The 17826-nt window shown below is 34.5% G+C and overlaps 1 protein-coding gene across 2 annotated transcripts in view; it reads right to left on the minus strand.

Moving 5' to 3' along the window:
- Positions 1–1471: 1471 nt before the first annotated feature.
- Positions 1472–17826, minus strand: part of NUP54 (nucleoporin 54kDa) — a 23508-nt gene continuing 7153 nt past the window's right edge. For both annotated transcript variants that reach the window (XM_014537901.1, XM_014537892.1), the window contains 9 exons: positions 14521–14747; positions 13000–13187; positions 11846–12042; positions 11160–11214; positions 10454–10547; positions 7889–7996; positions 6058–6177; positions 4976–5086; positions 1472–2703 (listed from right to left, as the gene is read on the minus strand). In XM_014537901.1, the coding sequence (XP_014393387.1) occupies positions 2575–2703; positions 4976–5086; positions 6058–6177; positions 7889–7996; positions 10454–10547; positions 11160–11214; positions 11846–12042; positions 13000–13187; positions 14521–14747 (1229 nt within the window). In that variant the 3' untranslated portion in view covers positions 1472–2574. The remainder of the gene's footprint in view (positions 2704–4975; positions 5087–6057; positions 6178–7888; positions 7997–10453; positions 10548–11159; positions 11215–11845; positions 12043–12999; positions 13188–14520; positions 14748–17826) is intronic.

Genomic DNA, 17826 nt, shown 5'->3' on the forward strand with positions numbered 1-17826 from the left:
ATCAATTAATAAGAATTTTTTCAGGGGGGTGGATTTTTTATTTTCAATTATAGTTTACATTCAATATTCTGTATATTTGTTTCAGGTGTACAGCATAGTGGTTAGACAATAGTATACTTTAAATAAAGTGGTCCCCTCCATATTCAAGTATCCACCTGGCCCCTTACATAAAATCAGATGGTATGCCTTTCTCTGACTTATTTCACTTAGCATAATGCACTGTAGGTCATCATGCTGTTGCAAAACTGAATTTTAAAGATGTTCTACTCATCCTTGAAGGATTAGACTTTTGACTTCAAATAGTATGATCCCTCAAAATATGAACTTTATATTTCTGTAAACACAAGTTTACCAAGTATTTCACATATAGTGCCTAATTTGAATCTCATTAAAACAGGAAGGTAGACAGTACTTTTTATGTATGCTAAATAAGCAAAGGAAAATGAGGTTATACAGTATAATACCATTTCCTCAGGGTATTGTGGTGGTATACTAGAGACTGATTTAGGCCAGGGGCTTTGGTAACTGACAGTTATTTACATGTTGCCAATGTTTCAAAAAGGATTTCAAAGATACAAAAGAAAAAAACACTACATAAAATTTAAACTGTTAGGGGTTCAAGCTTTAATTCCACCATGTAACTCTCTTCCTGTTCAGAATTTTTAGTCTACCCACAAGAACCATTAGCTAGTTGCAGACTAAACACAGAACTTCTGTAGATTGCGTTGGAAAACACAACTTCAAGCAGAGGCCAAAGTGGGCCTTGTCTCCTATTCACCTAAATCTAGAACTTGGTTATGTACAGATCAAGTCATATCTAACCAGCTACATGAACAAGGACCACAGGTCAGCCTTACACATGCATGTCACCAGTAAGTCAACTGCCTTTGAGTGAGTGTGTGTGTGTGTGTGTGTCTGTCTGTCTGTCTGTCTTTAAAAGGCAGGCTCTAGGCCCCATCTAGGGGTATTGATCTTGCAAAATTAGGAACCTAACTATCAGAACACGAAAAAAATGAAAGACTAGAGAAGTGAGCTTTGTGTGTGTGAGTAGTGATTTGTTCTTCATGGAATGTGGCTCAGTGAGGAACAATTCTCATCAGATCAACAACTCTTCCTTCAGTAAGAGGGTGTGCAAAGGGACAGATACCTTCTAATGAGGAGGAAGTGGCTACGTGGACGAGAAGGATGGAAGTACCTATCTTCTGGTCCAAGGAGAAAAAAATTTATTTCCTAACATTGTCGGATTGTAACAACAAGTTAGGAAAGTATGATGAAAGAGGGTGGTATATAGAGTGTAACAAGTTTGCATGCCATAATCTTGGCAAAGTGGCTGCAGACTACTAGTAACTAACTTGGAAATAAAACAATCAGTTTTAAAGTTCTCAGTCTCCTATACAATTGTTACCCTAATCTGCAGCTGGACTGAAATTCCTATAGTGGGATTTCAGAGGATGGCTTCTTGGTATACATTCCTCACTATCCCTGTAACAAACACAATGGCAAGATTCATACCAAAGGATCACGCAGAAATGAAAGTTAAAGCATTTCCAAGAGGGGGCCAACATGATGCAGCCAGGTATGCAATTTGTGGTAAGAAAAATTGTTTAAAGTTACCTGGTTATGAAAGATTCACTGTTTCACATTATGATGTTTAATTCAGATTTTCTAGGATTTTTAGATACTAATATGTTAGGTAATTCTGTATCCTAAATGATATCTGAAGTTTTTTTGTCAAGTCAAATAAGCAGCAGTGATATATTTTTCTTAGGAGGGAAAAATCAGACTTTAAAACAAGCAAAGACTAAAATTCTTGAATTGTGATAGACATGAATGGTCATTCTCCCAGAGCTAAATAAAGCACCAAACAGAATTATAGAAAAGTAATTACAATCAAGAATTTATTTGTTTTCATCATTTTTAGAAATAAAAATGTTTAAAGAAACAAAAGTTGCAAAAATGATAAAATGTAATTTTATTATATCCTAATTGCGTAGGTGTTCTGTAAATTTCAAATAAGCAAAATAATATAAAAATATATTTTCAAATCTTTATAGAATGAAATGAAAACCACATTAATCATTAAATACTCTTGGATTTTCTTTACTCCTCCCACAGATGAATTCACAAATATAAAAACAGATGTACATTTATATTCTGAAGTACAAATCTCCAACAGCCAAGTAGTCATACATTTTATGTGCAAAGTAGATATTGCATATTTACTTGCTATGGAAAGCAGAGTACTGGCTCAATGGAGAACAATCATTAAACACTGATTATTTTAAAGAAAAATGCTGTTGTAAAAATGTACAATAGTACGTTTTTGGTAATTATGTACTTCTTAAAGTAAGTAACAGCTTTTAGATATAAATCTTCCGAAGGCTGTCCTTGAAGAGCTGTGAAGTGACTTATTTCAAATCTGAAGAATAATAATTTGTCAGTAACCTTCTCAAAAGCCAAGCCAGCAGAGAATTTTCTTTCCGTTTCCTCCATGTGGTCAGTTTCATTCTTAGGGAAGGCCTGATGTAGCAAGAAGATATAGTTCATGAACCTTTAACACAAGTTTGTGATCTGTCAACTAAATACACCACCTCTGATGTGGATGGTTTCATTCAATCCATGTTCTACTAACTTTATATCTTCTAGATCATCTTTTATGATGCTAATCAAGTGGCTAAGGCCTTCTTGTTGTTGTTTCAAATGCTAGAAGAAATTAAGGAAAATATTAATACATTACTTTATTAAACTGCAAGCTACTCACAGGAAAAAGGATGATTTTACTAGCAATACAGCACTCTGTAGATGCTCTAAATATAGTGGGCATGCACATTTATCTTTTGCTAATTTTTTTTATATGACCTACAATAAAATACATACTGTAAACAAAGTCAAATATGTAATGAACAATATCTTCGACAGAAATATTACAGAAGCAGATTTTTTTTTGGTTCTTTTTATCAACCTTTGATAAAACGTATATTAAAACAATGCAAGGTACTCAACTATAGATGACTAATAAAGTAATCATTCTGAAAATTGAGAATTTTCACATTTTTTTAGTACAAAGTATATAGTGATGATAATGGTGATAACTACAATTGCTAACGTTTTTAAGAGTCTTTCCTAAGTGGTTAAGGCAATTTGAAGAGTTTCATAAGTATTAAGTCATTTAAAATCTTTCTGAGCACTTTTTCGGGTACAATTATTACTCTTCTCTACAAATAAAGAAAATGAGGTGCAGGGAAGTAACCTGCTCAAGGTCATAAAGTAGTGATGAATCATAATTCAATCCCAAAACAATATACTGCTTTCATCATTTTAGGTAGGTGGTTGTATTATTCCCCGTTTTATTGCATACATAAACTCTTTAATATAGTTCTTTATTCGAATATGCTGGAATCTTCCAGTTAATTTTATTGCAAATATTTACAATGGAATATAACTAAAATGTATGCACACTGTCCAGGAACCTAGGAACCAAACTAGTTTTTAATTGCATAAAATGGAAATATCCATTCTAAAGCACATAATAAAATCAGAATTGTCGATGACATTTAAAAACATCTAAAATCCTCTGGGCCATGCTAACAGTCTTACATAGTGTTTCACAAAGTTTACCGCCTCAATACATTTTCTTTAGACAGTTAATGGTTGGACAGTTTTCATTAAATCAATCTGTATTTATACTGAAAATAAGCTAGAACAGTACTTTTCAACTTGTTCATACAATGTAAGCCTTAGGTAAATGGAGGTCCTGGCCACCCCAACCTTCACTGAGGATCCTTGAGGGCTGAGGGGATCAATAACTCTACATATTTATATTTTCTATGTGGCATACAGGTTGGGAAGGTATGATACAGAACAGTTATTTCTTAAACTTTAATGTACATACAAATACATTTAATGTATTAAGTAGGACTGGCATTAAGGACAGATTCTGTATTTTTAATAACCTCCCAGGTGCTGCTGCTGCCAACACATTGAGTAGCAGGGTCCAGGGAACTTTGGTGCCTCTATTACCTCTTGTTCATTTCTTGGGGGGTTGGGGAAGTGAATGATTTACTTAATTTTTATTATGGTAAAATATACATAACAAAAATATGGCCGTTTTAACCATTTTTAAGTAACAATTCAGTAGCATTCACATTATGAAACAATCACTACCATCTACCTCTAGAACTTTTTCTGAAATTCTGTACCCATTAATAAACACAAATTCCCCATTTCCCCTCTCTAAGCCCCTGTCAACCAACATTCTACTCTAATGAATTGGATGGAGTACTCTAGGTACTTCACTGAAGTAGAATCATAAAATATTTGTAGTGTCCTTTTTTAAAGGTTGAATATTCCACTGTATGTATATACCACATTTTAATTATTCATCCATCTATGGACACTTGGGCTGCTTTCACATTTTGGCTACAGTGACTAATGCTACTATGAACATGAGTATACATATATTTGAGTTTCTGGTTTCAATTCTTTAAGGTTTACACCCAAAAGTAGAATTGCTGGATCATATGGTAATTCCATGTTTAATTTTTTAAGGAACTGTTTTTTACAGTGGTGGTATCATTTTACATTGCCACCAGCAATGCACAAGTTTTCCACTTACTTTACATCCTTATCAACACTAATTTCTGTGTTGTTTTTCTTTTGTTTTTTAATAATAGCCACCTCAATGGATATGAAGTAGTGACTGATCACCTTTTTAAAAAGTACACACTAGCCCTGGTCGGTTTGGCTTAGTTGTTTGGAGCATCGTCCCATGAACTGCACAGGAAGGTCTCAGGTTTGATTCCCAGTCAGGGCACATACCTAGGTTGCAGGTTTAATCCTGTCAGGCGCATACAGAAGACAACCACAACCAATCAATGTTCTCTCTCACACTCTCCCTTACCCTCTTTCTAAAACCAATAAGCATATCCTTAGGTGAGGATTAAAAAAGAAAAGTGCACACTAATGTGACACTTACCTGCTTGATTTCTCGTAACAGATCTGCATCTATGTAATATCTTTCCTCAGATTTGACTGCTCCAAAATGATTCTGCATCCTGATTTGGGACATCAGTTCATTTAGTCGGCCCTAAAAATAAGACTTAAGTCAAATTAAACTGCTAACAACAGCAGCTGCTTTTAAAAGAGAATGTTTCCTTTTAAAAGGATGGTTACTACTCTATTAAAGGTGTCTAATTTTCCTCTGTACACTATTTGAAATGTTAACACAAGCCAAAAACACCATGATTAAGAGTCTACTTTAGAAAGTTTTGATTAAAGAGAACAAATACTTTAAAAAAAAACAAGTATACAAAAGTCCTATTTTTGAAGACCAATAGTATTTTTCTGTAGATCCACCTGAAACAAATTCTACCTTTATAATTAGTGGCCCAGTTCCCAAAATTTGTGCACATTAAAAGGGAATTAGAGGAAATATTTTAATATTGCTATTTGCCCTTTCTTTATAATAGAAGTGTCAGAGATGAAAGAAAATTAGTAAAATATATATGAAAATCTCCCTCCTGTCAGAGTCTGGGGTGCGCTGCGGGACCCAGAGTCAAGTCCCCGCCCACCCGCATGTGCCTCGAAATCACGTGAGACCCAGACCCAGCCAGACCCACCCCCATCAAGCCCCCCAGTGTGGGGGGCGCAGCCTCAGGACCCCCGGCGCCAGGGGAGGGGGTGCGGCCTCAGGTCCCCCAGCCCTGGCGTGAGGCATGACGACCATTTGCATATTAGCTCTTTATTATATAGGATAATAAAAGCATAATATGCTTATAAGACTGAACAGCCAAACGACCTTCCAGATGTCATTCTGGACATCCTTCTGGACGAAGCCTTGGCAGCAGGGGCCAAGGCAGAGGCGGTTAGGGGCGATCAGGCAGGCAAGCAGAGTGGTTAGGGGCGATCAGGCAGTCGAGTGGTTAGGAGCCAGGGGTCCTGGATTGCGAGCGGGGTCCCGGATTGGGAGAGGGTGCAGGCCAGGCTGAGGGAATTTCCCCACTCCCCCCGTGCACGAATTTCGTGCACCGGGCCTCTAGTAGTTGTATAAGTGCTTACCTTAAACTGAGTAGGTGCATTTAGTTCACACTGAATTGTATGTAGCTGAACTCGCAACTGCTCTTCATCAGCTTGGATGGCATATCCACTCTTCCTCTGAATTTCCTGTTTGATTAGGACCTATACAAAGAAAACCCACTAATACCAATAGAATCATCTCTTTTCAGTTATTCAAGTAATTTTATTACAATCAGTTGTTGGCAGAAATCAGCCAAATAATATACTAACAATATAGTGTAAATCTTAGTTCAAGATTTGAATCATGTTTGTCCATTTATATTAGTCAAGTTACATTAGTACACTGTTTTCAATGACCATAATTTTTCATCCATTAACCAATAATTAATTTAATTCCCCTATTGAGGAGTATATATTTTGTTTCTAGATTTGACACTGTTAACAATGCTATAATAAACATTTATGTATGTATATATCTTTATTTACTGATATAGACCCCAAGAATGTGTAGGATTTAAATATATATTTTCAGCCCTGGCTGGTTTGGCACAGTGGATAGAGCATCGGCCTGCGGACCGGGGGGGTCCCGGGTTCAATTCCAGTCAAGGGCACATGCCTGGGTTGCAGGCTCGATCCCCAGTGGGGAGCGTGCAGGAGGCAGCTGATCAATGATTCTCCCTCATCATTGATGTTTCTATCTCTCTCTCCCTTCCTCTCTGAAATCAATAAAAATATATTTAGAAATAAAATAAATAAAAGTTTATGTTTTCTAACAGAAGCTGCTACACTGCTTTCTCAAAAGATCCTACGAATTTAAATTCACACGGCACAGGAGAGTATGCTTTCCCCCACATTCCTGTCAGCTATTGGTTGTAATGATTAAATTTTTCCCAACCTGATGAGTTTAAAGGGAACTCACATCTTTTCTTTAATCATTTCCACATTATGAAGTGCTTTTTCACATATTTTGCCTATATTTCAATTGTTTTTCTTCTTGTCAATTTATATGATCTCTTTGTATAATATGGATATTTATACTATAGCTAAAATCTATACTATTTCCAAATTCAAGTTTGGTTTTTTTCTGAAATCACTAAATTATTGACAAATAGCTTCTTTCTGGTATCTTTTGCTATACAAAATTTTCTAATTCTTATGTAGTGAATTTTGTTTTATAGTTTCTGGCTTTCTGGCCAAAAGTCTCTCTAATCCCTAGCTTCATAAATTTCTTAAGAGTTAAGTCTTTAATCTACCTTATTTTTGTGTATGATGTGATACAGTGGTCTAATTTTAATTTTTTCCAGATGGATAGCCAGTTACTCCATTATTTAAGTTAAATATACCTACTAAATTGAAACCCCACTGTCATACTTTCTATTTGTAAACATTAATTCAGATTTTATATTTTCCTCATGAATTTATTCCTAAGTATTTTATAGTTTTTTCATCATAGTGAAAAGAATATTTTCCTGTTTCCATTAATAGTATTTATCTTATATATATATCCATCTTTCCACATTCTGTAATTTATTCTATAATTTATTTGACTCCCGCATGCACCCATACCAGGGATCTTGGTGTGTATGGGACAATGCTCCAACCAACCAAGCCACACTAGCCAGGGCAAGATGATTTCTTTCTTTACTGCTTCCCCTGAACCTCTCAGTAAGATGTGAATTTTAGACTATTTTTAACTTTCTTCACCCAATCTTGTGATGCCACTCCTCCAACTGACAGGTTTTACTGAGAAAGTTTGCTACTTTTAGTTTCAGACTATTATTATTACCTTTTTTCTATTGCAAAAAAATTCATGTTTAGCACTTCTATTACATATATAGTCTTATAAATGTTGAAAAAATATCCAGATTACTACCTGTAAGGTTCTATGGGAAAGGTCCATGAGTTTCCTCTTGTATTGTGCAATTTTGGCCATAGTTGTAGTTTGATTCTTCTGTAATTCACCAATATCTTCAGATATAATCTGTATTTTTTAAAAGTTTAAGGTAAATCAAGTATATGTATCACAACTATTTATCAGGTTCACCTATATACAAAGTGTAATTTCTGAGATAAGCCTGAGATTCATCTCTCAAAATATAAACTCCTTCTTTTAAATTTGTCTTTATATTTCTAACCCTTTGTACATCTAAAATTTGTTTTTTACCCTCACCCGAGAATATGTTTATTGATTTTAGAGAGAGAGGGAAGGAGGGGGGAGGGAGAAAGAGAGAGAGAAAGATAGAGAGAGAAACATCGACTGGTTGCCTCCCAACAGAGGACTGAATCCACAACCTAGGTCATAGCTCATGCATTACTTGTGCTTGTGGTGATGCTGGTGTAAACAAACCTATTGTGCTGCCAGTAACATAAAAGTATCATTTATGTACAGTACATGATACTTGATAATAAACAACTATGTTACTGGTTTATGAATTTACCACATTATACTTTTTATCATTATTTACAGTATTCTCTTTCTACTTATAAAAGTTTGCTGTAAAACAATATGCTATTCCAGGACAGACCACATGTTAGATGGCAAAATAAGTCTCAGTAAATTTAAGAAGATTAAAATCCTATCAGGTTTCTTCAACTCCAATGGTAGAACAAAAAAAGAGAGAAAAAAGATAAAACAATTGTAGCTGGGAACTTCAACTCTCCTCTCATAGCAGAACTACTTAAACAGCAAAATCAACAAGATTATATAAGAACTGAACTATCTACTAACTGGATTTCACTCATGGTAACAGAAAACTACACCCAAGAACACCAGAATACGATTTGTTAAAAACGATAACAAATTTAAAAGAACTTAAGTCATACAAAGTTATCTGAACATATCAAGAATCAGACTAGAAATCAACAAGAGAATAAGAGAAAAATCTCCAAACACTTGGAAATGAAAATACTTCTAAATAATCCAGGCTTGGATAAAGAATATGTGGTACATATATATAATAGAATACTATTTAGCCATAAGAAAATATGAAATACTGCCATTTGAGACACTGTGGATAGACCTTGAGAATATTGTGCTAAGTAAAATAAGTCAGTCAGAAAAAGCTAAGAACCATATGATTTCACTCATATGAGGGATATACAAGTGAAACTCATAGACACAGATAATAGTATGGTGGTTATCAGAGGGAAGGTGATGGCGTGGGGAGGGGGAGTAAAGAGAGCCAAATACCTGGTGATGGAAGATGATTTGACTTGGGTAGTGTACACAATGCAGTATACAGATCATGTATCATAGAAATGTACACCTGAAACTCATATGATCCTATTAACCAATGTCACCCAAAAAAAAGGTAATAAAAAGTTTAATTTAAAAAATAATAAATAATCCACTAGTAAAATAATCCAATAAATAGAACCCTCAAGGGAAATTAGAGAATATTCTGACTGAGTCAAATATGAAAATAGGACATTACCAAAATTTGTGGGACTTAGGTAAAAAGGTGCTTAGAAGGAAATTAATAGCACTAAATGCTCATATTAGAAAAGACAAAAGGTCTCAAATAACTTAAGCTGCTACCTTAAGAAACTAGAAAAAGAGAAAAATAAATCCAAAGCAAGCAGAATAAAGAAAATGGTTAAGAGTAGAAACTAATGAAATCATAAACAAAACCAGAAAAAAGTCAATAAAAAACCAATAAAATCATGGTAATGAAAAGTCCAGAAATCATGCCACGTGCAAAACTATGCTGGAATTTTCATCCAGAGAAGCTAATACTAGAAAGGATGAATGATTATGATGTTCAAATATTTGTAGAGCTGTCATAGGAAGCACAGTAAGTACCTACAAAGCAATGCCAGAGAAAATGGGAGTAAATTATAACAAGGCAGATACTGGATCAATGTAAAAAGAGAATTTGTATCGATTAGAGCTAGCTGACAGTAAAATGGGTTGCTTCATAAAACAGCAGGTTTTCATTACTCAAACAGAATCTGAATGAACAGCTCATCAAAAATTCCATTTAGAGAATTTGAAGGCGACCTTTAGGTATTTGATTACAAAAGTCAACTTTATAAAACAAAATATTATGTAGATTTAAGCATTCAGTAACTTAAATTTGCTTCATTAACCAACAATTATAAAATACTGATAACATCATCATAATTATAACCTTCATTTTTATAAGGCCCCATAAATAAGTGTTTATAATAGAGCAAATTATATGCATTTTTTGGCTGGAATTGAAAATGCAAGTCTAATTTGCTAGGCCAACAATTTTAAATTCATTGTTGAAATATACCAAATCAGATTGACATGATTTTGGAGACTATAATAAAGAAAGTTGTATAACACTGTAATTGCTAATTTGCAGTATACACTATATTGTTCCCTATGAGATAAAATTAGTTAATAACTAACACACATGGTGAAAAGAAATTTCTATGATCCCAAGGCCAGAAAATGAAGGTAAATGCTTACATCTAATCTGGTCTGATGCTGCTTAGTCATCTGATCTTGAACCTTTAGTCTTCGAAGAAGTTCTTTGAAACCCACCATTGGTACAGGAATTAACCTGAAGAAATCAAGTGGTCAATTTTCAAACCTTAAGTCTACTATTACAAAATTCAAAAAGGGTTTTCATAATAACATCCATATAATTTCACATTAAATTTCTAGAGTTTAAAGGCAGATCTACAACTATGAAATCAATAATGTCACACCACAGAAACTTAATCCAATCTCCCTATTTTACAAATGAGGAAATATAGTTCAGGAAAAAGTTACATTATTAAATACAAACATTATTAGGGTAATGGTACTCAGATTTCAATGTTTTCACCACAAAATGCTGCCTTACCATAGTCAACATTCTTTAAAAAGCAATAGAAATCGCCCTGGCTGGGTAGCTCAGTTGATTAGAGCTACCTATATGCCAAGGTTGCGGGTTCGATCCCCAGTTAGAACACATATAAGAATCAACCAATGAATGCATAAATAAGTGGAACAAATTGATGTTTCTCTCTGTCTCCCTCTTTCTCTAAAATTAATAAATAAAACATTTTTAGAAAAGCAATAGAAATAAAAGTAAGCTCACCTAAAATATAAGGATAATTATAATAGTTTGCATTTGTTTGCTTCCCTAGTAGCAAATATTAGTTCTTATATGAAAACAAGATACACTTACTTTTCAGAATCAGGGTTATCCACCTTGGCTTGTTCCCAGATAATAGGATCAACACCTACCACAAAGAAAAAACATTTTTTCTAAAAGAACTATTTTCCATTTTTATGCTATTTGTATGAAAGGCATTCCCAACATAAAACACAAAACCCATAACCTGTAATGAGAAATGACTGTCAAATATGACCACTACAAAAATAAAAATTTTGTAAGATAAAGCTAAACAAAAGGTGTAAATGGACAGGAAACACCTACAACCTATAAGATAATATATTACAGAGCTCTTATAAATCACAAAGGAAGACAAAAAAATCTAATAGAAAATGGGGAAAGAACATGAAAGGACCTTTTATGATAAGAACACATTCAGGTTTTACTTGAAGACTCAGTTAAAACAAGAGATAAACTAGAAAAAAATAAAATAGTAAATTATCTTTGGGTAGATGGATTATACATGATTTTTCTTTAGTTCGCTATTTCTAACAAACATATTAGCTATATAATAAAAATAAAAAACTAGGCAGATGAATAAATGAAATAAAAAATTCCAATCTATGTGAATAAACAGACATGTGATAAGCTGACAACGGCTTCATTAACATTAATAATCAACCAACACCTCCCAAAACAGAGGAAGCATATATCTCGAAGTCTTTCATTTCCTCAACTCTATGAGTATAGAAACATACCAGCAGGGGGATTCTGTAAAAGCTGTTTGACCTGTGCAGGAGAAAGTTCTGTTCTAGTCATAGAGAGGGTTACACCAAGTTGCTGCAGCTGTGTTTTTATGTTGGTTTGTTCAAAATGGGCATATAGTGTTGTAGCTGGAACTCTTCTTGAAGTACCATTTGGAGAACGCTCAATAACATAAATGACAACTTCTGTCCTAGGAAAAAAACAACCAAGTTATAAAATATGAACATATAACTCACAGCCACAAATATCAATGCAGCATGTGATTTTTAAAAGGGCACTAGTCTAATTAAGAAATGACTATTTTAGAAGGGAATTAAACTATTTTTTTCTTAAATCTTTTTAAAAAATTATTGATTTTAAAGAGAGTGAGGAAGGGAGTAGGGGGGCAGGAGAAAGAGAAACATCATTTGTTGTTCCACTTATTCATGTACTCATTGGTTGCTTCTTATATGTACCCTGACCGGAGATTGAACGCACAACCTTGGCATACTGGGATGACGCTCTAACCAACTGAGCTAAGGCCAGGGCTTGAATCTTGAAAAATAAGATACTCTTACTTAATGTTCTGTTCACTTATAAATTAACTTAAGTGATAAAGTTAAAATGAGACAGGCAAATAAGATACTTGTCAAAGGTTTGCTTAGCTGCAAAGTTCTATTATTTTTTTTCTAGATTTGAGAAGTACTTTGGAGATTCTGTTGAAGCTTATAGATTGTTTTACTGCAAGTAAGACCAGGAAGTAAAATCTGATTTCAGTTATATTCTAAAGTAATGTTTTGCCACTAAGTATGAAAATTATCAGACAAGGGAAGTTAATCAATCATATTTATCCATAAAGGAACATGAACAGTAATCAGTCAAAACTTTCCATTAACATCTTTGTGGCCCTTGATATGCACAGTCAAGATTAATGTTTATTCCTGTTTCTAAGTGAAAAAATCTAAAAAATTATTAGCATCCAGTAAGTTACAAAATCCAAGATTAAGAAAAAAGCTTTTAAAATGTTTCTGTATAAATACTAAAAAATCACTATCTGAGAAATAACATTCTGCTCTGAGATTTAACTGGGGTTTTAGCAACAAAATCACTTGATCACTCCCTGGACCAAGGCATGCAGATATAAAGAGTATACCTATTGTATACTTACTGATCATCTGGCAATGTTTTAATACCCTCTACATTTACTGTAAGGGTCTGGTTTCCTCCCAAAACTTTATGCAATGATTCTACCAATTGTTGTTGTTGGCTTCGAATATCTGTTTCTTTTTTGTTGAAAACTAAAACCACAAGCCCATCTTCATCTTTATTATTGGGCATACAACTATAACCTACTGCCTGTGGAATGACAAAATAAACAATATCAGAAATATGTACAAATCTTAAATCCAGTATTTAATATTAATAGCTTCATATCTGCTAAAATGGGGAAACAGTTTAATGTCTGGTAGTGAAGGAAATAATGATTCTTACCTACTTGTGCCCTAGGACGTTACACATTTCAAAGAAATTATTTTAACCCAGAATAACAAATTTGTAGAATGAAATTAAAAATTCCTTTTCAAAAGAGTAACTAAGTAGTTTTTGCCTCTGAAAAACGTTGATATCCATTGTTGTTGGGTGCTTCTACACAGTTGAAACAACTCTGAATGTCATAAAAATGACTGCAAAAGTCATGGACCAAAATGTAAGTCATTTTACTATATATTAGACTCACAGAATCTTAGGTTTTAGATATGATAAACTATATCTTTCTAGAGAATTACTCTTTTAGATAGAAGCCTTTTCTTGTTTGTCACAAATTATAATGCAAGTTTTTGAAAAATTTAAATTCACTCTAGTTCGTTGTGTATTTTACCATATGTATGTTATTTATCAACTTAAAAAAAAGGAAAGTCAAATTGTTATATTCAATCTATGTTTATCTACTGCATAAATCTTAGTCATTAAAAAAAGGTATTAAAATTTCAATATACTAAAAGAAACTACTTCCTTTTTGTTGTCCAAGGGTCTGATTCTAAGCTTTGTAGCTCTAAACACTAGGCTTATGTACACATTGATTAGGTTTAAGAGACTGATACACGCCAACAAAACTCAAAAGAGGCTAAAGTAAACTGGATTGTAATTTATTAATTTGTTATAAAAAATACACTACAAATTGACCTATATACTCTAACTGGCTGATGAACAGAATCTGAGAAGTCAAATTCATATGAGCACGTTGCTTGATAGGCATGGAATCAACAATGAAAATGGACTACATTGTTTTAATGGCCTTGACATCGAGCAATTAATAGTGACAATAGGATACTCTTGTATGGTTAGGGTATACTTTCCAGGACAAATGTTAGATAAATACCACTAAATTCTACTTTTACATCTCCCTTTAATAGATGCCAAGCAGACCATTCCCTTTTTGTTAACATTTTTTCCCTCGGTTATAAATTACATTCTAGTCACACCTTTCAATCATATTCTGGGCACCTTCAAACACACATGTATGAAATCACCTCAATCTTATAATTTTTATATTTTTAAAACAAAAATATAATTGTACCATGTTCAAGGACTACTGAAAAAAACAAGCAACTGTTTCCTTGGTATTATTTTAACCAAATATCATAATCTGTCTTATACACACCCTTCAAGTGAAGATCAAAAGCATTAATACCTTAAATCGGCAAAAGGGATTTTCTTGTGTGAATTCCACTGGTGGTATGTTATTGTTGAAATAACCTTTTCCGGTTCCCCAAAAGGCCTGCAGTTGATTCCATTTTGCCAAAATAGCATCTCTCTCATCTCCTAACAGCGTTGGAGCAGAAAGAGCACTTGCAGTATTTATCAGTTGGTTGGACTGGGCAGGAGCCTGTGTAGGCTGACCAAAGAGACCACCTAATGCTAAAAATATATCCCAAAATTAGTATTAAAAAAAAAAATTAGGAGCCTAAGTATGGTAGGCAGCATAGTGACCCCTATACACAAAGATGTCCATATCCTAATCCCCATAATTTGTAAATATGTTACCTTACACAGCAAATGGACTTTGAAGATGTGATTATGAGATTAAGCTGGGATTATCCTGTGTTACCAGAAGGAACTCAACATAAATCATAGAGGGAAGAGGGAAGTCAGCATCAAAATAAAATCTGAATATAAAGGAGCTATAAGCCACGAAATCCAGAGAAACTCTAGAAGCTGGACAAGGCAAAGGACTTGATTCTCTCCTAGAATCTCCAGAAGTAACACAACCCTGCTGACATACTAATTTTAACCCAGTGAAACCCATTTCTGCATTTCTAATCCACAGAACTATAAGATAATAAATTTTTTGGTTTTTTTTAAGCCACTAAATTTGTGACACTTTTGTTATGGCAACAATAAAAAATTAACATAGCCAGGCTGGCAGTTACATAGCTCAGTGGTTGAGCATTTACCTATGAACCAGGAGGTCACAGTTTGATTCCTGGTCAGTGTACATGCCCAAGTTGCAGGCTTGATCCCCAGTAGGGGGCATGTAGGAAGCAGCCTATCGATGATGTTTCCCTCATCGATGTTTCTATTTCTCTATCCCTCTCTCTTCCTCTCTGAAATTAATAAAAAATTATTTTTTTAAAAAGAAAATAGCTTAATCAATAAAGGAAAAATATATATTAAAAAAAGAAAAGAAACTAATATACTAGGACAATCCTTATAATGTTAAACTTGTTCAATTAACTTTATTACTAGCACACAAACTTGGATCCATATTAGACCCACACCAAAAAAATAAAAAAGGACATAGATATGGAAAAGTTGATTTTGCAAAGTTGCAAAATTATCTTTTAAACAACCTTTATTGTTGTTATATTTGTATAATAAATACACATTGGAAGATAAAAAATAAGCAATAAGAATCATTATATCAACGTTTATCAATAACAGCTTAATAAACACTTTTCCTTCTTGTTAACAAGAAAAATATAGTGAAAAGAACAAATGGACTAACCATCAATATTGTAGGATAAAGCTTTAGCTGGCTGTGTAGCTTTGGGAAAGTTACTTAATCTCTATGTGCTACAACTTTCCAATAGTAAGAAGGGCAAAGATGTTAGATCAGATCAATATTTTCAAAGTGCAAGATAAATAAGTACCCCTGGTATGATATAGCTGTCAAGCAATAGCTGAGTTACTAAATGTACTCATTCCTATAAGAAAATGTCTCATCCTAGCCCATTTGGCTCAGTGGATAGAGTGTTGGCCTGAGGACCGAAGGGTCCTGGGTTCAATTCCAGTTAAGGGCACATACCTTGGTTGTAAGCTCCTCCCTAGCCCAGGCCCTTGTCAGGGCACATGCAGGAGGCAACCAATCAATGTGTTTCTCTCACATCGATATTTCTCTCTGTCTTTCCCTCTCTCTTCCACTCTCACTAAAAATCAATGGAAAAATATCCGTGGGTGAGGGTTAAAAAAAAGTCTCTTTAGGCACTCTCCCTTCCCCCACAGGCACTTATTTCCTAAACTCCAAGGGACCCCACAACACTTGCAACCAGGGGAGCAACGGGCAGTGGCAACTCATCCCAGGCTAACCCCATGAACCTGTCTCCAAGGCCCCCTTTTCTCTAACTTCCCTGTAAGCCAAAGCAGCCCAGCCTAGGTTCTCCTGTTGCTTCCTCTATGCCCTCCATATTTCACTGTCCTAAGTGTGGTTTTGCTGTTGTCAAGAAATTCTTGCTTGCTTTTCTACCAACATAAATAAATAAATAAATATCTTTTAATTCTTTGGTTATATTTTCTAGAAAAGTTTGGTTGGTGCCAGTATGCCTTTAATGTTTCATGACTTGCTTATCTCACTTTTTAAAAAATGTTTTTATTGATTTTAGTGGAAGAGGAAGTGAGAAACAGAAACATCAATGAGAAACATCTATCAGTTGCCTCCCGCACACCCCCTACTAGGGATTGAGCCTGAAACCTGGGCATGTGCCCTGACCAGGGATCGGTGACCTACTGGTGCATGGGGTGACGTTCAACCAACTGAGCCACATGACTGAGCTTATCTCACTTTTTAACAAAGGGCTGAAGATGTCTAAGGCTCAGAGCTTAAGGCACAAAGGTGTCTGGCTAGAATTCATTAACACTATTATATTTTCTTTGTACTTAAATTTTGATTATCTTTTCCTTATAGCAAATGACACTGGTTTTCCTTTTATAGCAAGAAATACAGAGGATGGACAAAAGAATATGTTAAATTATACTACAGGAATGCAATCAGTAAAGTCCTGACTGAAAAACTCCATAGGACAAATTAGCTGATTTCTTTAATAAATTGAAAAATAAAAAAGGAGAGCTAAAAGAGGAACTTACAGAGATTTAAGACAAATAAAGCAATATTGTTTACACACTTGAGTGACAAAACTATAAAAGGAAGTGAATATTGTAAACGACAGGTCTATTAAGTTCCTTTCATGGGGAAATGATTAGGAGGGGAATGTGGAGGGCTTCTGAACAGACTGGCCAGGTCCATCTTCTGACATGGGCAGTGGTTACCAAAGTGTTCACTTTATATATAATTCATTAAGCTGTACTTTTGTGCAGTTTTCTATATTTTTGTTATTTATTTTTAGCAACAAAAAATTAAAACTAAACCCAGAAAACTTACATCCTAATCATGTCAACCAGACTTCTCCCAAGTTATCATTTCTACCCTATCTAATAAAAGAGAAACATGGTAATTAACCGTACCTCCGCTACCCTTCCCATTGGCTAATCAGGGCGATATGCAAATTAACTGCCAACCAAGATGGCGGCTGGCAGCCAGGCAGCTTGAAGCTAACAGGAGGCTTGCTTGCTTCAGTGACCGAGGAAGCCAACGTTCCCAGCCTGCGGCTGCCGGCCTCTGAGCTTGCAGTTTGAAACATTGTTACAAATATAGAAGCTAAACAAAACCCCAGAAACCTGCTTTCAGCCAGCCGGGATCTCAGAGCTGGAGTTGAAACAGTGT

Source organism: Myotis brandtii, unplaced genomic scaffold, assembly GCF_000412655.1.
Source record: "Myotis brandtii unplaced genomic scaffold, ASM41265v1 scaffold1038, whole genome shotgun sequence".
In the NCBI taxonomy this organism is placed as follows: Eukaryota; Metazoa; Chordata; class Mammalia; order Chiroptera; family Vespertilionidae; genus Myotis; species Myotis brandtii.